The 26061-nt window shown below is 48.3% G+C and overlaps 1 protein-coding gene across 1 annotated transcript in view; it reads left to right on the plus strand.

Annotated features, from left to right (window-relative positions):
* Window positions 1–371: 371 nt before the first annotated feature.
* Window positions 372–26061, plus strand: part of LOC143981406 (fermitin family homolog 2-like) — a gene marked incomplete at its 3' end in the record, with an annotated part of 37449 nt that continues 11759 nt past the window's right edge. Inside the window, exons 1-3 of the mRNA XM_077479235.1 lie at window positions 372–408; window positions 840–1070; window positions 24303–24437. Of these exons, the coding sequence (XP_077335361.1) occupies window positions 372–408; window positions 840–1070; window positions 24303–24437 (403 nt within the window). The remainder of the gene's footprint in view (window positions 409–839; window positions 1071–24302; window positions 24438–26061) is intronic.

The following is a 26061-nucleotide window of genomic DNA, read 5'->3' on the forward strand; positions in this document are numbered from 1 at the left end:
TCACTGATCACCAATGTAAGGAACATTCTTCTCACTGATCACCAATGTAAGGAACATTCTTCTCACTGATCACCAATGTAAGGAACATTCTTCTCACTGATCACCAATGTAAGGAACATTCTTCTCACTGATCACCAATGTAAGGAACATTCTTCCCACTCATCACCAATGTAAGGAGCATTCTTTCCTCTGACCACAATTGGAATGGAGTCCTTCCACTGACTTTTTCTCTAATCACTAGTGTAAGAGTGCCCTTCTTTGCTGACCATCATTGTAAGGGAGCATTTTATTGACTACCAGTGTAAGGTGGCACGACACTGATCATCACAGTAAGCAGACCTTTCTCCACTGACCACTCGTGGGGATCCTCGATGTTGAGAAAGGTTGACTTAGCCAGTCGAGCTTCTGGTAGGATTGGCAGTACATGGGCAATGTGCTTTCTTCTGTTTAGATATGCTGAAAATTCTCCTTAAAGCATTTTTGTCTGTTTGGTGTCACTCTGAGTTGTCACGGAAGAGGAGATTAATGCGCTGCTATTGGGTGAAAGCTGGCCACATGTGCCACATTGCTTCAGTCGATGGCGGGACATTCTGTAGACCTGTATTTGTAATCTGCAGAAACCAGAAAGTTGTCTGTAGTGCTCGGTTACAACCAGGCTAATAAAACGGTAAATGGGCAATTAAAAAATTAAGTAAACCTGTACATTACCCGCTGTAAAGTAATAGATTGGCAAGAAAGTGTCGTCATCTCTTTATATATTCGTACAAAACAAGAATATATTTGTGGACACAGTAGCGTGTGAATTTATAAATGTGTTAATTGCGTTTTTTTCTTTTCAGATGTAAAGAAAGACTGGTCTGATCACGCATTATGGTGGGAGAAGAAGACGTGGCTCCTGAAGACGCACTGGACCCTCGACAAGTATGGTATCCAGGCTGATGCCAAGCTCCAGTTCACCCCACAGCACAAACTGCTCCGGCTGCAGCTGCCCAACATGAAATACGTGAAGGTGAAAGTGAACTTCTCCGACCGAGTCTTCAAAGCTGTCTCTGACATCTGCAAGACTTTCAGTAAGTAGGACTGGAAGGTGGGAAATGGACACCCAGTTGCTGCCCCGGTGGGCCGCTCTTACATTTTGATGTATTTGGTTAACAAAGTAATGTTTACAGGCTGTTCTGTGTCAACAAGAGAGACCAAATAACGTAGAGTTGGCAAATATCTCACACTGGTGTGGGCCAAACTGGTTTCCTTTATATAACTGAACTATGTTGGGTTCTTATTTATCCAAAGGCCTCAGGAAGGAATCTTCTCTGGCTGTCCTTATGGCTTTAGTGATGTAAATCGGCTTGGTGTGGTATTTTTTTTTATTTATTTTTTATCTTTCCTTTTCTCAATGTTCCATGGAAAAGAGAAAGCGAGAATGTGATTGGCTATCCTGAAGAACACAAACAGTTGTAAACTTTGACAGGAGATGGTTTTTGACCTGTCAGATCAGGAGTTGTTCCTGGTAATGTTCATTCATTGGGTTTGCCTGGAGGTAAAGGAGTATGTGTTCAGCTAGCATGAACAACCTGGACAGTCTAAAGGTGTTGGCAGACATTGGAGGGAACTGATGTTTGACCGATCATGAGTGGTTCTTGACGGTGTTCAGGCGTTATGCGTTCAGCTGGGAGATTGAAAGCGAGGATGTGTTTTTGTCCAGTGTGAAGGAAACCAACAGTCCAAAGATGTCCGTAGACTTTTAAGATGGTTTTTGACCTCACACATTGTTCTTAGTAGACCATCCATTGGGTTTGCCCAGTGGTCAGGAGGGAGAAGGGAAGGCTGTGATGTGTTAACATAGACACAGACAGTCCAAAGATGGTCATAGACTTTTGAAGGTAGTTGGTTTTTGACCTGTCAGATCAGAAGTTGTTCCTAGTGATGACCATCCATTGAGTTCATCCAGTAGGCGGGAGTAAGAAAATGTGATCAGCTAGCATGGACAGGATAAAGGTATCCGCAGATATTGGAGGAAATTTGATGTTTGACCGATCATGAGTTGTGCTTAGAATTGAATCGGGCATTGGGTTCCTCTGGGAGCTGGGACAGAGAAAGCGAGACTGTGATTGCCTAGAGCAGTGATGGCGAACCTTGGCACCCCAGATGTTTTGGAACTACATTTCCCATGATGCTCCAGTACACTGCAGAGTGCCAGAGCATCATGGGAAATGTAGTTCCAAAACATCTGGGGTGCCAAGGTTCACCATCACTGGCCTAGAGTGAACGAAACCTGCAGACCAAAGATGGCCGTAGACTTTGAAGGTAGTTGGTTTTTGGCCTCATACGTTGTTCCTAGTAGACCATCCATTGGGTTTACCCATGAGCCAGGAGGGAGAAGCGAGCATATGATCAGCTAGCATGAACAACATGGACAGTTTAAAGGTGTGCGCAGATGTTGGAGGGAATTGATGTTTGACCGATCATGAGTTGTTCTTGGCAGTGATCAGGTGTTGGGTTCCCCTGGGAGCGAGCTGGGAGAGAGAAAGCAGGGATGTGATTGGTTGGTGTCAATGACCCAGGCAGTTTAGGCAAAAAACTTTGGAGTGAATTGGTTGTGTTTTGGATCAGGCGTCGTCCAGGCAGTCGTCAGCCATTGGTTCAAACCGAGAGCTAGGAGAGAGAAAAAGGGATGTAATTGGCTTACGTTGACACAGACAGTCTAAAGTTGGCAATAGATGGGTAGAATTTCGACTGAACATTCTTGGGGGGGAAAAGTTCTAAGAAAGTTTAATAATTTTTCTAATAGGGTTCACGTTCCAAGGAGCAGGTTGTCAGAAATGTGTTTTGAGAAAACCTTTCCAGTGTATGTGGTTTTTGTTGGGTAAAGGCCATTCATTCCAAAATTTTTAAAATGAAAAGCAAACAAAAGCTTTCAAACAAAACCATAAATGTTCTGAGAATTTTCATACAAATTTTCTTAAGACTTTTACTTCGAAATTCTATCCATTCATGGGCCGATTTAGACATTGTAGGTAACTGGTTTTCTGACATGTCCGATGAAGAAGAGTTTATTTTATTTTCCTGGCAGTGACCAGTCAGTGGTGTCCATCTTTGATTGGACAAGAATCTCATGTCTATGTGGCAATCGTACGTCTTGTATTAAAAGCATAGCTACTGTATCTTTTTCTTTTAATCTTGGAACCAGTAGGCAATGGTTAAAGTCCTTGTTGTTGGGTTATTTATTATTAGTTGCCATCTTTCCTGTTGGGGAGAACTTCCTGTCCTCCAAGACACAAAAGGAATTGAGGGGGGAATCTCTCCAAATGAGGGGAAATGTTGTCTTGACAGTTGCCCCTGTAAGTGTCCTACTTTTCTGATGACTATGAAATTTAAGCCATCCTATTGCCTTTTCTGTCAGTGGACATAGACAGTAAAACAAAAATTTAAGGGGAGTTGGAGATGCTGGATACAGATCTTTAACCCGTAAGGAGGGAGTCACTGGTTGAGGCCAATGACTTGGGTTCAGCAGCTCTCCGCCAACCTGGGAACAACCCGAAATGGTGCCAAACTTGAGAATCTAAGTGTTGACTTGGCCATTCACTGCTCCAGTTCACGCTATGGGCGTCTCTGTTGGCAACTCTCTGCTCCAACAAAAGCTGACTTTTTTTTTTTTTTTTTTTTTTTTGTTGATGAACCTGGTCTGAAAATGATCTACCAAACAAAGCTTGTATCCAATCGGATTCAAGCACTGTTCATATACTCCTCAGCCGCTGAAGTTGAAGCTGCTGTATACAACCATCGGCAGCGGACGTTCCCCTAGCTGCACTTGCTTTAGTGTGGATGGTGGAATCAAAAGGGGCTAAACGGGAGAAATTTAAAGCATGCATGGGCAGCTTAAATAGTGCCAAACATCAGGAATCCAAAGTCCTTTTAATATCACGACTAACCACAAAAAGACAAAAACATGTTTTGAGGGCCTAAATTCCCCCCCTTCTTCAGGTCTAATTGGACTCAAACAAAGTTCCCTGTTTAGAAATGTAACCTCTGACATTGGTAATTGTGTCTGGATCAGCTCATCTTTCTGGATGACCACTAGAGGGAGCATGTGCCAATTTTTCGATGAAATATAATAAACAAAATATGGAACATCAACCCCTAAACCAAGTGAAGAGTGTGTACTGGCTGGAAACAGAACTATGGCATAGCCCCCGGGGGTGAGGGGGGGGGGGGGGGGGTCACATTCATAAAGCATTCCAGTAATCTAAATTCTGTCTACACCTTTTATATACATTTAGGTAAAGCGCTGAAGATGCCATTATACATGTCTACATTCCCTGTGTCTCCCTTATTAGGACAGAAATGTGCTCTCACTTTGCCTTGCCTTGGGTGGATCCAAAAATAAGCGATTGTACAATACTTTGAGCAACTGTTGTCACAACGCCAGAGCCCATTAGCAGCTTCTGCCAGGGCCTGTGGTGAAGGAAATTAGGGGGTAGAGGTTAACACCCACTTCTCTCTATATTCGGTTTATTGTTGGAGACATAAGTTATCCCCGGTCATTTTTACCCAAACGCCTTTGTTTACATTCTACATTCTGAGGCCCTGCAACAGATAACCGGGTCTTTAAGCCTTGCTTGCCTCCTGTCCCCTCCCCCTCCCCCTCTCCCAGTAATCTGTGTGCTTTATGTTGAGGCAGATGTGCAATGGTTGGAAAGGGGCCCCATAGACCAAAAGGAACCTTACAACGCTGGGGATCTGGAATGTGACACTATTGTTCACTCCCAGGAGTTGGGAGGCTGCCTGTGTGCCTGTTGGGGCCACGGGCGAGGCTGCCTGTGTGCCTGTTGGGGCCACGGGCGAGGCTGCCTGTGTGCCTGTTGGGGCCACGGGCGAGGCTGCCTGTGTGCCTGTTGGGGCCACGGGCGAGGCTGCCTGTGTGCCTGTTGGGGCCACGGGCGAGGCTGCCTGTTGGGGCCACGGGCGAGGCTGCCTGTTGGGGCCACGGGCGAGGCTGCCTGTTGGGGCCACGGGCGAGGCTGCCTGTTGGGGCCACGGGCGAGGCTGCCTGTTGGGGCCACGGGCGAGGCTGCCTGTGTGCCAGTTGGGGAGATAGGAATCTTGGATTGTAAGCTCCTGTGTCCAGGAACCGATGTGAATGTACAGTATATGTAGAGTGCTATGAATATAAACCCTTCTGTATCCCTAGGAAATGTTCCTGTTGTACTGAGGTTGGAGTTTTAGCTGTGAGCACAGGTTACAGGTCTTTGTAGCAAAACTGTCACCTCTCTGGTTTGAAATCAACATTAAGATGACAGATTATAGATCATAATGTGCCAGCCCTTTTTTAGGGGGGGGGGGGGGAAACCCCTTTAATCAGTATCAGAAAAATGCCCAAATCTGCCTAAAAAAATTAAAAAAAAGTTCCAGAACTTGTTTGAGCTTCGGGCGTTTTGGAGTGGAGATGTGAACCATCTCCATAGAGAATAATTGCTTCCCTTTTTTTATTTTTATTTTTTCTCTCCTCTCCAGCGTTTTGTAGCCTCGAGGCTTCAAGCTACAAAAACGCTGCGGTGCGAGTGGGGCCTTCAGATGATCTGGTGCCTTTTTGTTGACTTGTGTTGGATTAATCCATTTTGAAGGCCATCAACCCTTTGGAAGGGCCACCACTTTGTGGGTAGAGCCGCTGAGGACTAGTTGGTCAAACCCAACAAGCAACTCCTGTTTGACAGACAAAATGTTAAAGTCCAGCACCCGCATCCTTTATGCCCCGTACACACGGTCAGGAAAATTCCGACCACAAAATCCATCGGATTTTTTCTGAAACTGGTGTTGCATACACACGGTCGGACAAAGTTGTCGGAAAATCCGTTCGTTCGGAACGAGGTGATGTTCGTTCCGTGCGACGGGACTACCTTGAGGCTACTAGCCAATAGCTTTGGTCTCGTAATTTTGATCTGAACTCGCGTGGTACTTTGTCTGTCTGATCGGAATTCTCTACAAACGATCGGAAAAAGTCAGATCAGATTATTTTTTATTTTTTTTTTTGTCGGAAAAATTTTAGATCCTGCTCTCAATTTTTTTTTTTTTTTTTTTCTCATCTGAATTTTCGATGGAAAAAGTCCGATAGAGCCCACACGCTATCGGATTTTCCGACAATATAATCCGATCGGACCCTTTCCGTGCATGTGTACAGGGCATAAGGCTGTATTTACCGAGTTTTGCATTTTTTTATTTATTTATTTTTTTTTTTTTTTTGGGCATTTGTATGCGTTTTTGGAACATGTTTTGAGCTTTGGTGGGTATTTATTTTAGTAGCCAACAGTGAAATAAAAATCATCCGTTTCATCTGTTGCTATTTTTTTTTTTTCAGCTTTTCATCTATCTATCTATCTTATAATTTTTTTTTTTATTCGGGTTTAGGGGTTCATTTTAGGGTCGGGTTAGGAGTAAGGATTATTATTATTGTATTTTTTTTATGATCTTTTTTATTTTTTTGCTCAAATTCAAATAGGGTTAGGATTAAGCTTAGGGGTAAGGGTTTATTAATAATAATAATAATAATAATAATAATAATAAAAACCTTACCCCTAAGCTTAATCCTAACCCCTGACCCTATTTGAATTTGAGCATAAAAAGAAAATAAAATCATAAAAATACATAAAATATAAAATATAATAATAATATGTATTAATAATATTTATTTATTTTTTGCTCAAATTCAAATAGGGTTGGGGGTAAGGGATTATTATTATTATTATTATTATTATTATTATTATTATTACTACTTATTATTATTATTATTATTAGTATTATTATTGGTATTTGTGGTTTTTTTTTTTTTTTTTTTTTTTTTATTCTCAACATATCAAGAATTTCTGTGCTTTTCTATGGGACAACAAAAAATGCTTAAAAAAATAAAATGCACAAATCTGCCTGGTTCGAGCTACAAAAAATAGCTTCAGAAAGTTTTTGAGCTTCAGGTGAGATGTGAACCATCTCCATAGAGAATAATCAATTTTTTATTTATTTATTTATTTATTTTTTTCTTCTCCAACACTGTGTTGCTACAAAGCACTGAGGTGTGGATGGGGCCTCCTCTCCGGGACCTCTCTGGTTTGACCACAATAGTTTTGGACACATCTGTCAGAATTGCCGGTGTGTGTGTGTCCAAGGCTCACTTATTCGGGGTGTTGAGTGTATGTAGTACCTGGATCCATTTCTGGAGCCCATTTTTTTTTTTTTTTTTCCCCAGGAGTCCTCTACCGAGTATTGTAGACTGGGGCGGGGGTGAGGGGTAGGGTGGGGGGGGGGGGGGCACGTGCTTCCTAACCAGATCATTGATGGTCGTAGACGGAGTCCTGGAGCCAATTGATTTTTCTCTTGACGTTCCTTTTGTCTGTGTATGGATTAGAGGCCGGGGGTCGTAATGTCATCATAAAAAGTGAAATCCCGTGTCTGTGTGCGTCTTCATTGGGATTCGGGTCTCTCTCTCTTGTACCGATTGATCTCCTGTGAATGGGGTTGTGTTTAATGAGCTGGATTGTGTAGAGCCAATTGTGTAGAGCGGTGGTGGGGCCGGTCGGAGGCATAGTGGGTGACATTGTGTTTCGGGGGGGGGCGAGGCCCCCCTCTTGGGGCGAGGACTGTAAGAATGTATGGCTCTCACAGAACGGGGATTGTGCGGGGAACAATGGCGGCTCTATTGGCTGACCTTTCCCGGCCTGAGGAACAGTTGCTCTACTACACTATCATCTGGATGTCTGGCATACCAAGGCTCCTCGCAACGTGGAGGAGCCGCAATCAACTCAAGTGTGTTTATGTCGGCGGACGGAGAGATTTCCCTTCTTGCATTAAACAAAAAAAAAAAAAATTGAGGGGAAATCTCAAGTCCGTCACACACGCTGGTAGAACTCGGTTCAAAAATGCGGGTAGGAAAGAAAACTGCATAATCTATGGGCTGCTTGACTCTGTTACCGTCGGGGAGGAAGGGAACCAACAGCACTTCATTTTTATTTATTTTTTTTTGAGTGAAGTTTCGATTTAATAATTCCAATAAAGATCTGAGTCCATCCGAGGTTTATCCTGTGTTGAGCCCTGATGAAGGGGGGGGAGGGGTGATTATTCCCCCGAAACATGTTGGCTGTTTTTTGTCTGACCGATCTACCAATAAATTGATCTTGGCCTCTTCGGTTTTGGTCTGGCGCTCTCTCTGTATTTTGTACGGTTTGCGATTCGGCTTCTCCAGGAAGAGGAATTCTCTAGAAGACCCCAGGGGACTCTCGGGTTTCTGGCTGGAAGGTTTGGTGATCTGTCAGCCGTTTGTATCTGTTGATATTGTTCAGTCTCTCTGTTTCCAGACAGATCGGCTCCTCCGGGATTTCTTACTTCAATCCAATTATCGATGTACAAGGTCTATACACGAGCAGGAGGTGTGCAGTGTCATCCTAGGAAGGGTGTATTTAGTGGGGGATGGAGGATGAGGGGTATATAACAAGGGTCAGGGACAGGTCCCCCGTAGGATTGGGTGGGGGGGGTAAGGTGTATATAATATGGGTCAGCGTTGGGCCCCCATAGCCGGATGGGGTGTATATAATGGTCAGGGACAGCCCCAATAGCAGGATGGGGGGGGGGGGGGTGTGATGTACATTATATAATGAGTGATGGGAGGGCAGGTGTATATAATGAAGGTTAGAGTTGGGCCCCCATAGCGGAATGAGGGGGGATGAGGTGTATACGAGGGTCAGGGCCGGGTCCCCATAGCAGGATGAGGTGTGTGTGTGTATATAATGAAGGTCAGATTGATCTCCATAGTGGGATGAGGTATATATGATGCGGGTCAGGGCCAGGCCCCATATTGCTGATGGATGAGGTGTATATAATGGTGGTCAGGGTTGGGTCCCCATATTGGGATGAGGTGTATATAATGGTGGTCAGGGTTGGGTCCCCATATTGGGATGAGGTGTATACAATGAGGGTCAGGGTTGGGTCCCCATAGCAGGGTGGGGTGTATACAATGAGGGTCAAGGTTGGGCCCCCAAAGCAGAATGTGGTGTATATAATTAAGGTCAAGGACATGTCCCCATAGCAGTATGGGGGTGATGAGGTGTATATGATGTCAGGGTTGGGTCCCCATAGCGGGGTGAGGTGTTATGAGTGTCTGGTTGGGTCCGATAGCTGGATTGGGTGTATACAATGAGGGTCAGGGTTGGTTCCTCAATAGCGCCATGAGGGGGATGAGGTATATATGATGACGGTCAGGGTTGGATCCCAGTAGTGGGATGAGGGATAAGGTGTATATAATGAGGGTTAAGGTTGGGTCCCCATAGCGGCATGGGGGGGATGAGGTGTATATAATGAGGGTCAGGGTTGAGTCCCCATAGCGGCACGGTGGGATGAAGTGTATATATGTTGACAGTCGGTGTTGGGTCCCGGTAGTGGCATTGGGGAGTGAGATGTATATGAGGGTCAGGTTTGGGTCCCCATAGCGGCATGGGGGGTTGAGGGTCAGGGTTGGGCCCTGGTAGTGGGATGGGGGTGAGGTGTATATAATGAGGGTCAGGGTTGGGTCCCCATAGTGGCATGGGGGGGTGAGGTGTATATAATGAGGGTCGGGGTTGAGTCCCCATAGCATCATGGGGGGATGAGGTGTATATAGGTTGACAGCCGGGGTTGGGTCCCGGTAGTGGGATTGGGTAGTGAGATGTATTTGAGGGTCAGGGTTGGGTCCCCATAGCGGCATGGGGGGGTGAGGGTCAGGGTTGGGTCCCCATAGCGGAATGGGGGGGTGAGTGTCAGGTTTGGGTCCCCATAGCGGCATGGGGGGGTGAGGGTCAGGTTTGGGTCCCCATAGCGGCATGGGGATGTGAGGGACAGGGTTGGGTCCCCATAGCGGCATGGGGGTGTGAGGGACAGGGTTGGGTCCCCATAGCAGCATGGGGGGTGAGGGATAGGTTTGGGTCCCCATAGCGGCATGGGGGGGTGAGGGACAGGGTTGGGTCCCCATAGCGGCATGGGGGTGTGAGGGACAGGGTTGGGTCCCCATAGCGGAATGGGGGGGTGAGGGACAGGGTTGGGTCCCCATAGCGGAATGGGGGGGTGAGGGACAGGGTTGGGTCCCCATAGCGGAATGGGGGGGTGAGGGACAGGGTTGGGCCCCCATAGCGGAATGGGGGGGTGAGGGACAGGGTTGGGCCCCCATAGCGGAATGGGGGGGTGAGGGACAGGGTTGGGTCCCCATAGCGGAATGGGGGGGGTGAGGGACAGGGTTGGGTCCCCATAGCGGAATGGGGGGGGGGTGAGGGACAGGGTTGGGTCCCCATAGCGGCATGGGGGGGGGTGAGGGACAGGGTTGGGTCCCCATAGCGGCATGGGGTGGGGTGAGGGACAGGGTTGGGTCCCCATAGCGGCATGGGGTGGGGTGAGGGACAGGGTTGGGTCCCCATAGCGGCATGGGGTGGGGTGAGGGACAGGGTTGGGTCCCCATAGCGGCATGGGGGGGGGTGAGGGACAGGGTTGGGTCCCCATAGCGGCATGGGGGGGTGAGGGACAGGGTTGGGTCCCCATAGCGAAATGGGGGGGTGAGGGACAGGGTTGGGTCCCCATAGCGAAATGGGGGGGTGAGGGACAGGGTTGGGTCCCCATAGCAGAATGGGGGGGTGAGGGACAGGGTTGGGTCCCCATAGCGGCATGGGGGGGGGTGAGGGACAGGGTTAGGTCCCCATAGCGGCATGGGGGGGGGTGTGAGGGACAGGGTTGGGTCCCCATAGCGGCATGGGGGGGGGGTGAAGGACAGGGTTGGGTCCCCATAGCAGCATGGGGGGGTGAGGGACAGGGTTGGGTCCCCATAGCGGCATGGGGGGGTGAGGGACAGGGTTGGGTCCCGGTAGTGGGATGGGGGTGAGGTGTGTATAAGGGAGGTCAGGGTTGGGTCCCCATGGCGGGATGGGGGAAATGTCAGACACTTGGGCGCGATGGGTGGGATTCATGAATTGCGTCCATTGGGGGTTCAGCGTCGCGGTTCGCTTGTTCCCCGATGCCGGTGACTTTGGTTTGATACAAATCTGTATAATGGGCGAGGATGACCACCGTAGACATAACAGCCAGATCTGCGTCATCGGTCAGGCCACACACAGAAGGGATAGATCAGGTGTCTGTTGGGAGGAGAGGGGCGCAGCCTTTGAAGCTCGGTCATAGAACAGATTTAGCAGCCCATCCCCCCCATACAGGGACATCAAAGCCCTGCCAGCGGATACAAGTCCCTCCAGTAGGGGAGGAAGTGCCCACATCCGAGTGTTTCCTTATCGCCAGTATAATGAACAATCACAATGCTGATGAGCAGATCATCGTTTTATCCCCTGCACTGGAACTGCACATAACCCTTTCCTGTATTGGAACGTCATCTGCGCCTTTCTCAGCTTCATGTCAATTAAAAAGTATTTTTGAGTCTTTCAAAATATAAATGTCAAAAAAAATTCCCCGATGATCCTGCCAGGACCGCCATTGTTCAGCACTTCCTGTCACAGGGTGATGACACTTTCTTGGTCTCCCAATTGAGCTTTTGTGTTGTCACTTCTGATGGAGACGACGTGATTTAACGCTCCGTATTTCCTGCGTTGCAAATGCCTCGTCTGTTTGGGGATTTTTCCAAGGCCTTTTCAGGAATTCCTTCCAATGCCAGTTTAAATACTAAACATGTTAAATCTTTGCATTCCGGGCCATTGACCCGGCTCTCGAAATCTTCTGTTTGCTTAAAAATGTGATTTCTCAATCGGTGCCGAGTTAGAAAACATTCCAGGGAATTAAAGGAGGACCCCGCCTGAGAGAAGAGAGCCGCAGAACACCCCATTATTATTCTCATCACCAATAATATCCCCATTATTATTCTCATCCCCATTATTTTTATTCCCATTATTATTATTATTATTCCCATTATTATTTTTCATCATCGTTCATATCATCGTCTCTAATATCTTTTTACTTAATAACCATAATAACATCAGCAATATCATTTTGTTTTTAATAACCATGATATTGGGGATAACTATATATATATTTTTTTATAATCCTTGTGATTATGCTTATTAATATCAATGATATAAATGATGATTATTATATTATCTTTATCATTAATATACTGAAATCATAATCGGTATCGATGTTCCTATTATTAATATAATTATCTCTAATATCATCATTATTGTAAATATGATTATCAATATCCTTAATATTGTTATGAATAATTTTTATTATCCGGTTTATCAATAATATCATTGTTCTCATTTTATATCATCAAGATTTTTAATGACACATCACCATTATTATTATTCCCATTATTATTATTATTCCCATTATTATTATTATTCCCATTATTATTATTATTATCCACATTATTATTATTATTCCCATTATTATTATTATTCCCATTATTATTATTCCCATTATTATTATTATTCCCATTATTATTATTATCCACATTATTATTATTATTATTCCCATTATTATTATTATTATTCCCATTATTATTATTATTCCCATTATTATTATTCCCATTATTTTCCACATTATTATTATTATTATTATTATTCATTATCCTTAATGTCATTGTTGTCATTCGGGTCATTTTATCTATAATAATATTCCCATTATTATTTTTCATCATCGTCTCGAATTTCTTTTTATTAATAACCATAATAACATCAGCAATATCATCATTTTGTTTTTAATAATGATATTGGGGATAACTATATTTATTTTTTTATAATCCTTGTGATTATTCTTATTAATATCAATGATATAAATGATCATTGTTCTCATTTTATATCATCATTAAGATGATCTTTTAATGACACATCACCATTATTTTTATTAATATAATTATTATTGATATCATTCTTATTATCATCAATATCATTTTATACTAATATCATTAGTAATCTCCTCATCATTAATATCCTCTTTTTAATATCATCCTCATTATTATCTTCTATAGTGATGGACGAACTTCCGACGGGACGTTTCGCGAACGCGAAACGCGAACGGACACAAACGTTCGCGAAAACGACCGTTCGCCGCGGGCTCCATTGACTTCAATGGGAGGCGAATTTCGCAAACCTTTAGGTCGAATTTGCGGCCACGGGGTAATTATTAGGGGGTAGCACGTAGTCCCACCACCTGGACAATAGCATAATACATGTATGAGGTGAATTTGGGATCGATAACTACAAGCATTTTTTTTTTATTTGGGAAATTGTTCTGACAATTCAGGACTATGGAGCTAATGAAGGCAATGGAGGAGAGGGAAGGTCAGGGACCAGGGTAGGCAAACAAGAGGGTGCAGGAGATACAGAGCACTGACAGCAGCACCGTAATACAGAGCACTGACATCAGCACCGTGACATACAGCGCTGACAGCAGCTCCGTGACATACAGCGCTGACAGCAGCTCCGTGACATACAGCGCTGACAGCAGCTCCGTGACATACAGCGCTGACAGCAGCTCCGTGACATACAGCGCTGACAGCAGCTCCGTGACATACAGCGCTGACAGCAGCACCGTGACATACAGCGCTGACAGCAGCTCCGTGACATACAGCACTGACAGCAGCTCCGTGACATACAGCGCTGACAGCAGCTCCGTGACATACAGCGCTGACAGCAGCACCGTGACATACAGCGCTGACAGCAGCTCCGTGACATACAGCGCTGACAGCAGCTCCGTGACATACAGCGCTGACAGCAGCTCCGTGACATACAGCGCTGACAGCAGCTCCGTGACATACAGCGCTGACAGCAGCTCCGTGACATACAGCGCTGACAGCAGCTCCGTGACATACAGCGCTGACAGCAGCTCCGTGACATACAGCGCTGACAGCAGCTCCGTGACATACAGCGCTGACAGCAGCTCCGTGACATACAGCGCTGACAGCAGCTCCGTGACATACAGCGCTGACAGCAGCACCGTAAGCAGCCCCAGGAGGAAGTCAGCACAGCACAGGGATGGTGTGATCCCCTCATAATAAGAACCCCCAGGAGGAAGTCAGCACAGCACAGGGATGGTGGGAGCCCCTCATAATAAGAACACCCAGGAGGAAGTCAGCACAGCACAGGGATGGTGGGAACCCCTCATAATAAGCAGCCCCAGTAGAAATATGACACCGCTCAACCTCTTCAAAGAGGAGGGTAGGGGCATATAGTACGGTGTGCTTTTTTGGGTCAGGGAAGTGAGCCAAATGAATTAAGAAGGTCTGTGTGCTTGATTCCAAAAATTGTTTATAGACATATACATGGTCTACTGATCACATGTGTTGAATTCCTCCGAGATCCATGCCTCATTCATTTTTAGAAATGTGAGGTAGTTAACACTGTGGTGAGCTAGGCGAGTACGCTTATCGGTCACAATCCCCCCTGCTGCGCTGAACGTCCTTTCGGACAGGACACTGGATGAGGGGCAAGCCAACAGTTCGATTGCAAATTGGGCAAGCTCTGGCCAGAGGTCAAGCCTGCCCACCCAGTAGTCTAGGGGTTCATCACTCCTCAGAGCGTCCACATCGGCCGTTAACCCAATGTAGTCGGACACCTGACGGTCTAGGCGTTCCCTGATGCTGGATCCGGATGACACCTGTCGATGGGTCGGCTGAAAGAATGACCTCATATCCGAAGTCACCAACACATCTTCAAACCGGCCTCTTCTTGCAGGCGCTGTTGGATTGGTACCCGCAAATCCTTCTCTGGGAGTGGGAATTGCTCCTCTGCCAGCGCACGCAAAAGCAGAATGCAGCATTTCTCGAAGCAAGGCCTGGAAGTGCTGCATTCTGACAGCCCTCTGCGACGGCGGTAACATTTCCGCCATTTTGTGTTTGTACCGGGGGTCTAAGTACGTTGCCACCCAGTACTGGTCCTTGACCCTCATGCTTTTTATACGGGGGTCCCTATTAAAACACTGGAGCATGAAGGCCCCCATTTGCACTAAAGTGGAAGCGGTGTGGTGGCCTGGCTCCTGCTCATCATCCAGGATAATGTCGTCCTCTTCATTCTCCTCTCCCCATCCTCGCACAACAGGGATCCCAGAAAGGTTTAAAGCATGCTCTTCTTGCTCCTGCTCATCCGCCCCGGCACCATCCTCCTCTGACTCCTCATCAGACTCCTGTTGTTGACTTGTCTCAGATAGAGTAGCCCCCCCTGGGAATTCATCCAGCATTGCGACTTCCTCATCTTCCCGCTCCTGCTCCTCCACAGCCTGATCAATGACACGACGCAATGCACGCTCCAGAAAGAAGGCATAAGGTACCATGTCACTGATGGCGCCATGGCTGCGACTGACCAGTTTGGTGATCTCCTCAAATGGCCGCAGAAGTCTGCATGTGTCGCGCATGAGCAGCCACTGGCGCGGTGAAAAAAAACCCAGCTCCCCAGAACCGTTTCTTTCGCAGAGTTCATACAGGTAGACGTTAACTGCACGTTTCTGCTGGAGCAGCCTATCAAGCATATAGAAGGTTGAGTTCCATCGCGTCGGGCAATCGCAAATAAGACGTCTGACCGGCAGATGGTGTCGCCGCTGAATGTCAGCAAGGCGAGCCATGGCCGTGTAAGATCTTCTGAAATGGGCCGAGATTTTCCTTGCCTGCCGCAAGATGTCCTGGACCCCAGGGTATTTGACAAGGAATCGCTGCACGACCAAGTTTAAGACGTGTGCCATGCACGGCACGTGCGTGATTTTGCCCTGTTTCAATGCGCTAAGCAGATTGGCACCGTTGTCACACACCACTTTACCAACTGTCAAATTGAGCGGTGTTAGCCACTCATCTGCCTGTGAACGCAAAGCTGAAAGGAGTGCCGGGCCAGTGTGGCTCTTTGCTTCCAGGCACAACAGACGCAGCACGGCATGGCAACGTCTCACCTGGCATGTGGAATAGGTTCTGGGGAGCTTGGGCGGTGCAGTGGAAGAGACGCTAGCAGCGGAAAAGGAGGAGGCAGCTGAGGAGGAGAGGGAGGAGGATGGAGTAGGAGGAGGAGAAGAAGAGTCAGGCCTGCATGCAATCCGTGGCGGTAAAACCAAATCTACACGGGTGCCACGGGTTACATGCTTGACGGCCGTCAGAAGGTTCACCCAGTGGGCAGTAAAACTGATATACCTTCCCTGCCCGTGTTTGCTAGACCACGTGTCTGTGGTCAGATGTATCTTGGCACCGACACTGTGTGCCAGAGATACATTCACTTGCCGCTGAACATGGCCATATAGCTCTGGGATGCCCTTCTCTGAGAAATACTTCCTTCCTGGGACCTTCCATTGTGGTGTTCCAATGGCCACAAATTTGCGAAAGGCCTCCGAGTCCACCAGTTTATATGGCAGTAGTTGGCGGGCTATGAGTTCTGACAAGCCAGCCGCCAACCGTTGGGCAAGAGGGTTATCCGGCGTCATCATTTTTTTACGCTCAAACATTAGGCCCACGGAAGCCTGCCTTTTTGCAGAAAAATGTGAGCTTGGCGTGATGGAAGGTGGAGTGGAGGACAATTGTGAGGAGAGAGGAGAAGGAGAAGTAGAAGACGAGGCTGGACGGTGAGAGCCTGCAGTGTGGCTTTGTGTGTTCCGTTGCTCCCACTGGGCTCGGTGATGGCTGCTCATGTGCCTTCTTAAGGCGGTCGTCCCTAGGTGAGTATTGGGCTTACCGCGACTAACGCGTTGACTGCAAAGATTGCAGATGGCAACGCTATTGTCAGCAGCGGACACGTTAAAAAAAGCCCACACTGCGGAGCCATGTGCCGGTGTCCTGGGAGCGCCAGATGTGACCGTACATGGTCGATGACTCGCTCCTGATACATTTGCAGTCTGCTTTGTCCCTGCTGTGCAATGTAAGTCATTGCTGCTTCTCCTCCCTATCTGCTGGTCCATATCTCCCTCTGAACTCCCCTCCTCTTCCTCTCTTGTGGGCACCCACGTGACATCACTAGACACGTCATCATCAACGTCACCTTCCCCACCGCTATAAGTAGAGATCTCGGAGTAGGCAGCAACACCGGGGACCAACCTCCTCCTTGGGCTGATCTGGGTACTGGCGTCAGACTGCTGAGTAGCGCTTGTTGCTACCTCCTCTTCCTGATCCAATACCAAGAGTGGCTGCGCATCAGAAATGTCCTCTTGATATGGATCGGAAAATAATTCCAGTGACTCAAGCGGAAGGTATGTGGTGGTGGTGGTGGTGGTCGTGTTGTTGGTGGTAGTGTCTTTGGGGGTGCACATAGCAGAGAGTGAAGAAGAGGGTGCAGATCGAGAGGATGAGGAGGGTGCAGAAGAGTAAGGCTGAGCGAGCCACTCAACCAAGTCTGGTGCATCCTTTAAAGTAATTGAACGCACCTTCTGCAACTTCCCACTTTGGCTCAAGCCTGTTGCTCCTGCCCTACCCCTACCACCCCTGCGGAAGGGCCTGCCTCTTCCTCTGCATGTCATTTTTTAAATGACCCTGTGACAAAACTCTTAGTCCCTATACCGCTGAAGGACTGCTGCAGTATAGGTGAGCGGTCAGCAGTGGTGCACGTCAACCCTATCTATTGTGGACCTATAGCGGTCCTTACAGAACAGCAGACTGTACCGCACTCAAGCCTATGTACCGTAGCACCCTATACCAAGTTACCAGTCCTTATAAGAACTTTTGTGGACCAAGCAGGTTGTGTATTAGTGTTTAGCAGACTGTACGTCAGTCCCTATACCGCTGAAGGACTGCTGCAGTATAGGGCAGCGGTCAGCAGTGGTGCACGTCAACCCTATCTATTGTGGACCGATAGCGGTCCTTACAGAACAGCAGACTGTACCGCACTCAAGCCTATGTACCGTAGCACCCTATACCAAGTTACCAGTCCTTATAAGAACTTTTGTGGACCAAGCAGGTTGTGTATTAGTGTTTAGCAGACTGTACGTCAGTCCCTATACCGCTGAAGGACTGCTGCAGTATAGGGCAGCGGTCAGCAGTGGTGCACGTCAACCCTATCTATTGTGGACCGATAGCGGTCCTTACAGAACAGCAGACTGTACCGCACTCAAGCCTATGTACCGTAGCACCCTATACCAAGTTACCAGTCCTTATAAGAACTTTTGTGGAACAAGCAGGTTGTGTGTTAGTGATTAGCAGACTGTACGTCAGTCCCTATACCGCTGAAGGACTGCTGCAGTATAGGTGAGCGGTCAGCAGTGGTGCACGTCAACCCTATCTATTGTGGACCGATAGCGGTCCTTACAGAACAGCAGACTGTACCGCACTCAAGCCTATGTACCGTAGCACCCTATACCAAGTTACCAGTCCTTATAAGAACTTTTGTGGAACAAGCAGGTTGTGTGTTAGTGATTAGCAGACTGTACGTCAGTCCCTATACCGCTGAAGGACTGCTGCAGTATAGGTGAGCGGTCAGCAGTGGTGCACGTCAACCCTATCTATTGTGGACCGATAGCGGTCCTTACAGAACAGCAGACTGTACCGCACTCAAGCCTATGTACCGTAGCACCCTATACCAAGTTACCAGTCCTTATAAGAACTTTTGTGGACCAAGCAGGTTGTGTATTAGTGTTTAGCAGACTGTACGTCAGTCCCTATACCGCTGAAGGACTGCTGCAGTATAGGGCAGCGGTCAGCAGTGGTGCACGTCAACCCTATCTATTGTGGACCGATAGCGGTCCTTACAGAACAGCAGACTGTACCGCACTCAAGCCTATGTACCGTAGCACCCTATACCAAGTTACCAGTCCTTATAAGAACTTTTGTGGACCAAGCAGGTTGTGTATTAGTGTTTAGCAGACTGTACGTCAGTCCCTATACCGCTGAAGGACTGCTGCAGTATAGGGCAGCGGTCAGCAGTGGTGCACGTCAACCCTATCTATTGTGGACCGATAGCGGTCCTTACAGAACAGCAGACTGTACCGCACTCAAGCCTATGTACCGTAGCACCCTATACCAAGTTACCAGTCCTTATAAGAACTTTTGTGGAACAAGCAGGTTGTGTGTTAGTGATTAGCAGACTGTACGTCAGTCCCTATACCGCTGAAGGACTGCTGCAGTATAGGTGAGCGGTCAGCAGTGGTGCACGTCAACCCTATCTATTGTGGACCGATAGCGGTCCTTACAGAACAGCAGACTGTACCGCACTCAAGCCTATGTACCGTAGCACCCTATACCAAGTTACCAGTCCTTATAAGAACTTTTGTGGACCAAGCAGGTTGTGTATTAGTGTTTAGCAGACTGTACGTCAGTCCCTATACCGCTGAAGGACTGCTGCAGTATAGGGCAGCGGTCAGCAGTGGTGCACGTCAACCCTATCTATTGTGGACCGATAGCGGTCCTTACAGAACAGCAGACTGTACCGCACTCAAGCCTATGTACCGTAGCACCCTATACCAAGTTACCAGTCCTTATAAGAACTTTTGTGGACCAAGCAGGTTGTGTATTAGTGTTTAGCAGACTGTACGTCAGTCCCTATACCGCTGAAGGACTGCTGCAGTATAGGGCAGCGGTCAGCAGTGGTGCACGTCAACCCTATCTATTGTGGACCGATAGCGGTCCTTACAGAACAGCAGACTGTACCGCACTCAAGCCTATGTACCGTAGCACCCTATACCAAGTTACCAGTCCTTATAAGAACTTTTGTGGAACAAGCAGGTTGTGTGTTAGTGATTAGCAGACTGTACGTCAGTCCCTATACCGCTGAAGGACTGCTGCAGTATAGGTGAGCGGTCAGCAGTGGTGCACGTCAACCCTATCTATTGTGGACCGATAGCGGTCCTTACAGAACAGCAGACTGTACCGCACTCAAGCCTATGTACCGTAGCACCCTATACCAAGTTACCAGTCCTTATAAGAACTTTTGTGGACCAAGCAGGTTGTGTATTAGTGTTTAGCAGACTGTACGTCAGTCCCTATACCGCTGAAGGACTGCTGCAGTATAGGGCAGCGGTCAGCAGTGGTGCACGTCAACCCTATCTATTGTGGACCGATAGCGGTCCTTACAGAACAGCAGACTGTACCGCACTCAAGCCTATGTACCGTAGCACCCTATACCAAGTTACCAGTCCTTATAAGAACTTTTGTGGAACAAGCAGGTTGTGTGTTAGTGATTAGCAGACTGTACGTCAGTCCCTATACCGCTGAAGGACTGCTGCAGTATAGGTGAGCGGTCAGCAGTGGTGCACGTCAACCCTATCTATTGTGGACCGATAGCGGTCCTTACAGAACAGCAGACTGTACCGCACTCAAGCCTATGTACCGTAGCACCCTATACCAAGTTACCAGTCCTTATAAGAACTTTTGTGGACCAAGCAGGTTGTGTATTAGTGTTTAGCAGACTGTACGTCAGTCCCTATACCGCTGAAGGACTGCTGCAGTATAGGGCAGCGGTCAGCAGTGGTGCACGTCAACCCTATCTATTGTGGACCGATAGCGGTCCTTACAGAACAGCAGACTGTACCGCACTCAAGCCTATGTACCGTAGCACCCTATACCAAGTTACCAGTCCTTATAAGAACTTTTGTGGACCAAGCAGGTTGTGTGTTAGTGTTTAGCAGACTGTACGTCAGTCCCTATACCGCTGAAGGACTGCTGCAGTATAGGGCAGCGGTCAGCAGTGGTGCACGTCAACCCTATCTATTGTGGACCGATAGCGGTCCTTACAGAACAGCAGACTGTACCGCACTCAAGCCTATGTACCGTAGCACCCTATACCAAGTTACCAGTCCTTATAAGAACTTTTGTGGAACAAGCAGGTTGTGTGTTAGTGATTAGCAGACTGTACGTCAGTCCCTATACCGCTGAAGGACTGCTGCAGTATAGGTGAGCGGTCAGCAGTGGTGCACGTCAACCCTATCTATTGTGGACCGATAGCGGTCCTTACAGAACAGCAGACTGTACCGCACTCAAGCCTATGTACCGTAGCACCCTATACCAAGTTACCAGTCCTTATAAGAACTTTTGTGGACCAAGCAGGTTGTGTATTAGTGTTTAGCAGACTGTACGTCAGTCCCTATACCGCTGAAGGACTGCTGCAGTATAGGGCAGCGGTCAGCAGTGGTGCACGTCAACCCTATCTATTGTGGACCGATAGCGGTCCTTACAGAACAGCAGACTGTACCGCACTCAAGCCTATGTACCGTAGCACCCTATACCAAGTTACCAGTCCTTATAAGAACTTTTGTGGACCAAGCAGGTTGTGTATTAGTGTTTAGCAGACTGTACGTCAGTCCCTATACCGCTGAAGGACTGCTGCAGTATAGGGCAGCGGTCAGCAGTGGTGCACGTCAACCCTATCTATTGTGGACCGATAGCGGTCCTTACAGAACAGCAGACTGTACCGCACTCAAGCCTATGTACCGTAGCACCCTATACCAAGTTACCAGTCCTTATAAGAACTTTTGTGGAACAAGCAGGTTGTGTGTTAGTGATTAGCAGACTGTACGTCAGTCCCTATACCGCTGAAGGACTGCTGCAGTATAGGGCAGCGGTCAGCAGTGGTGCACGTCAACCCTATCTATTGTGGACCGATAGCGGTCCTTACAGAACAGCAGACTGTACCGCACTCAAGCCTATGTACCGTAGCACCCTATACCAAGTTACCAGTCCTTATAAGAACTTTTGTGGAACAAGTGAGTTGTGAATGTTTAGCAGACTGCAGCAGAAGGGCAGCAGTCAAGTATAATATCCTTTCTATATTTGGAAGAAAGAATATTATACATGTACAAGCCTATTACTGTACCACTGATACCAGTCCTGAAAAGAACCTTTGTGGAACTAATAATAACAGCAAGTCTTTAAAATTACCCTCACTGCCTGACAACACTGCTTCCTTCCTGTCCCTATACAAATTGGCAAAAAAAGAGAACGATTAGTGGTTACTGGAACAGCTCTTTTGTGGACCTTGATAGTAACAGCTAATGATGATGATGATGATGATGATGATGAAAGACTAATCTGGCTGTCCCTGTAGCATACACCGTCCTTTCCCTTTCTCTAAACTAACAAAAGACACTCAGGCTGCTGCAAGAATCAGCAGCACAGCAAACCTATCAACACCTAACACCTATACCAGTCCTGAAAAGAACTTTTGTGTACCAAATAGCTAGTGGTTTATCTCTCCCTACTCCACACAGGAACCTGTCCCTATCTTAACAGAAGAAAGAATGTAAAATGGCCACCGGATCGGGTGTATTTATAGGTTAGGGGGAATGTACAAGTGTCCATGTGCTGTCATGTCTCAATTGGCTGTCCTGTATCACATGATAAACGTGTCACCAAAGGTTAAAGTTCTTGTATACATTAAACACGTAAGTCCGCCGCGGCGAACGACGGAAAAAGGCGTTCGAACGTGCGGACCGCGAATGTCGGAAATTCGCCGCGAAACGACCGCCGGGCGAACCGTTCGGCCATCACTAATCTTCTATTGGGCTCTGTGCAACTGGAACTTCATTTTGAAGATGTGATGAGGAGCGCCTGAATAGAAAGTTTAAATCTGATCTCCGGGATAATAAATCCATCGGTCATGTGACTTCTTCCGGAATCTCCTCCCCCCCTCTGTGACGTCATCCAGTGTGAGACTTCCTGTAATAAAGACCGCCCACTCTTGTCTCCACCCCCTCCTGTAATTTCCTGTAGTGGGTGGAGCCTGCTGGGCCCCTCCCATAACTCTGCTCTCTCTCCCTGTGCAGGGGTACTGGTCTCGTCTCCGCCCATCTTGTCGTTTTCTGCTAGCAGCCTGTAGTGGGTGGAGCCTGTTGGCCCCTCCCATACTTCTCTCTCTCCCTGTACAGCAGGACTGGTCTGGTCTCCGCCTCCTCCTGTAGTGGTGTGGAGCCTGCTGGGCCCCTCCCACAGCTCTGCACAGTGATGTCATTGCTACTTTTATATGCTAATATCTGGGTTTGCTAAGACTCTTAATTCACACAAAGTGGATTTATATTCTTTGAGGTTATTGAGGAATTACTTTTAAATGTGCATTTTTTTTTATTTATTTTTTTATCAGAGATCAGCTTTAAGACTCCTTTCACACTGGGGGGCGCTGTTCAGGCGTTTTAGCGCTAAAAATAGGGCCTGTAAAGCTCCTCTCATGCCTCCCCGGTGTGAAAGCCCGAGTGCTCCCACATCGGGGCGGTGCGCTTGCGGGATGGGGAAAAAAAGTCCTGCAAGCCGCATCTTTGGGGCAGTGGAGGAGCGCTTTATACGCCCCTCCTCCACCACCCCTGTCCATTTGAAATGAATGGGTGCCGCTTTCATGCGCTTCAGAAGTGCCGAAGCACGGGCGCTTTTATCCCTTTCTTCCGCCGCTGGTTAAAAACGCCCCACCAGTGGCTGATAAATGAAGTAAATGCTGGGCAGATACCGGGGACACCCCACCGCCTGTCCCCGCAGTGTGCCCATCCTCCACAGCTCCGCAACACGACCCGTCCCATATTCAATCCTAATACAAAGAATATTATTTTTCTTGGTTTTCCTGTTATGCTGTTTGTTGTATTTGTTGCTTTTAGATTCATTATTTTATTTTGTATTTAGAAATTTATATTATAAGGGAGGATACAGAAGGTAGAAGAGCTTACACTCTATTGGGGTATATGGGAGGATACAGAAGGTAGAAGAGCTTACACTCTATTGGGGTATAAGGGAGGATACAGAAGGTAGAAGAGCTTACACTCTATTGGGGTATAAGGGAGGATACAGAAGGTAGAAGAGCTTACACTCTATTGGGGTATATGGGAGGATACAGAAGGTAGAAGAGCTTACACTCTATTGGGGTATAAGGGAGGATACAGAAGGTAGAAGAGCTTACACTCTATTGGGGTATAAGGGAGGATACAGAAGGTAGAAGAGCTTACACTCTATTGGGGTATAAGGGAGGATACAGAAGGTAGAAGAGCTTACACTCTATTGGGGTATAAGGGAGGATACAGAAGGTAGAAGAGCTTACACTCTATTGGGGTATAAGGGAGGATACAGAAGGTAGAAGAGCTTACACTCTATTGGGGTATAAGGGAGGATACAGAAGGTAGAAGAGCTTACACTCTATTGGGGTATAAGGGAGGATACAGAAGGTAGAAGAGCTTACACTCTATTGGGGTATAAGGGAGGATACAGAAGGTAGAAGAGCTTACACTCTGAGGGGATAAGTCAGGATACAGTTGGAGCTCCCAGTCTATTGGGGTATGAGGGAGGATTCAGAATGAAGAGCTTACAGTCTGATAACTGGGGGGGGGGGGGGGGGGGGGTGTACAGAAGAGGGAGGTGCCCCCCCCCCCCCCATCCAGATCTCGGTGTACGGATCGCACGGTTCTGAAGAGCTCACTGTTGTTTCTTTCTGCAGATATCCGACATCCAGAAGAACTTTCGTTGCTCCGGAAACCAAGAGATCCGACAAAGAAAAAAAAGAAAAAGATTGAGGAGCAGATGGAGGAGAACATTCTAGAACTCGAGGGTCCCTTGCTGACACCGGGGTCCGGTCAGTGTCACCCCCAACCATCCCTCATATTGTCACTGAATGTATTGTACAACCAATGACACTTTGTAGCATTCCATCCCCATTGGCCGGGAAGTTCTGCTCCATTCACAAAGCTTCCTTAGGGGGCCGTTCCTCTCAGTCATGTGACTGCAATACTCAAACCTCATTGGACTCGGCTGAATGTATTTGAATAGAAGGATCCTTGTCCTGGTGAGGGAGCTTTGTGAATTGAGCCAATCGGATATTTATAGTCTCCAGTCCTGATCAGAGGAAACCCAAATCCTTTCATTGGTGATGATTTCTGAATAAAGAGAATGACTAAAAGAAACAAAATGTGCAGAACATATCGCCTCGCCCATCACTGCACCCCACACTCACTGCTCACCCACCCCCGCTCACCCATCCCTGCACCCCACACCCATTGCTCACCCCCCACACACCCATCACTGCACCCCACACCCATCTCCACCCCCCGCTCACCCATCACTGCACCCCACACCATCTTCACACCCACTGCTCACCCACCCCCGCTCACCCATCCCTGCACCCCACACCCATCTCCTCACCCATCCCTGCACCCCACACCCATTGCTCACCCCCCCACACACCCATCACTGCACCCCACACCCATCTCCACCCCCCGCTCACCCATCACTGCACCCCACACCATCTTCACACCCACTGCTCACCCACCCCCCGCTCACCCATCACTGCACCTTACGCCCATCTTCACACCTACTGCTCACCCATCTTCACACCCACTGCTCACATATCACTGCACCCCACACCCATCTCCACCCCCCCCACACACCCATTGCTGCACCCCATGCCCATCTCTACCCCCACTGCTCTCCCACCCCCCCCCGCACACCCATCGCTGCACCCCGCGCCCATCACCACGGCCATTGCTTACCCACCCCCCCGCACATCCCTGCACCCCGCGCCCATCTCCATGCCCATTGCTCACCCACCCCCCCGCACACCCATCCCTGCACCCCGTGCCCATCTCCATGCCCATTGCTCCCCCACCCCCCCACACACCCATCCCTGCACCCCACGCCCATCTCCATGCCCATTGCTCACCCACCCCCCCCCCACACACCCATTGCTCACCCCCCCCGGACACTCACATCGCTGCACCCCGCGCCCACCTGCATTCCCGCACACCCATCGATGCACCCCATGCCCTATTGCTCACACCCATCCCTGCACCCCGCGCCCATCTTCACACCCATTGCTCACCCCCCCCGCACACCCATCCCTGCACCCCATGCCCATTTCTAAACCCCCCCCGCACACCCATCTCCGTGCCCATCTCCACGCCATTGCTCACACCCCGCACACCCATCCCTGCACCCCGCGCCCATCTCCATGCCCATTGCTCACCCACCCCCCCCCCACACACCCATTGCTCACCCCCCCCCCCCGGACACACACATCGCTGCACCCCGCTCCCATCTCCATGCCCATTGCTCACCCGCATCCCCGCACACCCATCGATGCACCCCACGCCCTATTGCTCACACCCATCCCTGCACCCCGCGCCCATCTTCACACCCATTGCTCACCCCCCCGCACACCCATCCCTGCACCCCATGCCCATTTCTAAACCCCCCCCCCCCCC

Source organism: Lithobates pipiens, unplaced genomic scaffold (assembly GCF_037356315.1).
Source record: "Lithobates pipiens isolate NorthernLeopardFrog02 unplaced genomic scaffold, aLitPip1_a1.2 Scaffold_150, whole genome shotgun sequence".
Taxonomy (NCBI): Eukaryota; Metazoa; Chordata; class Amphibia; order Anura; family Ranidae; genus Lithobates; species Lithobates pipiens.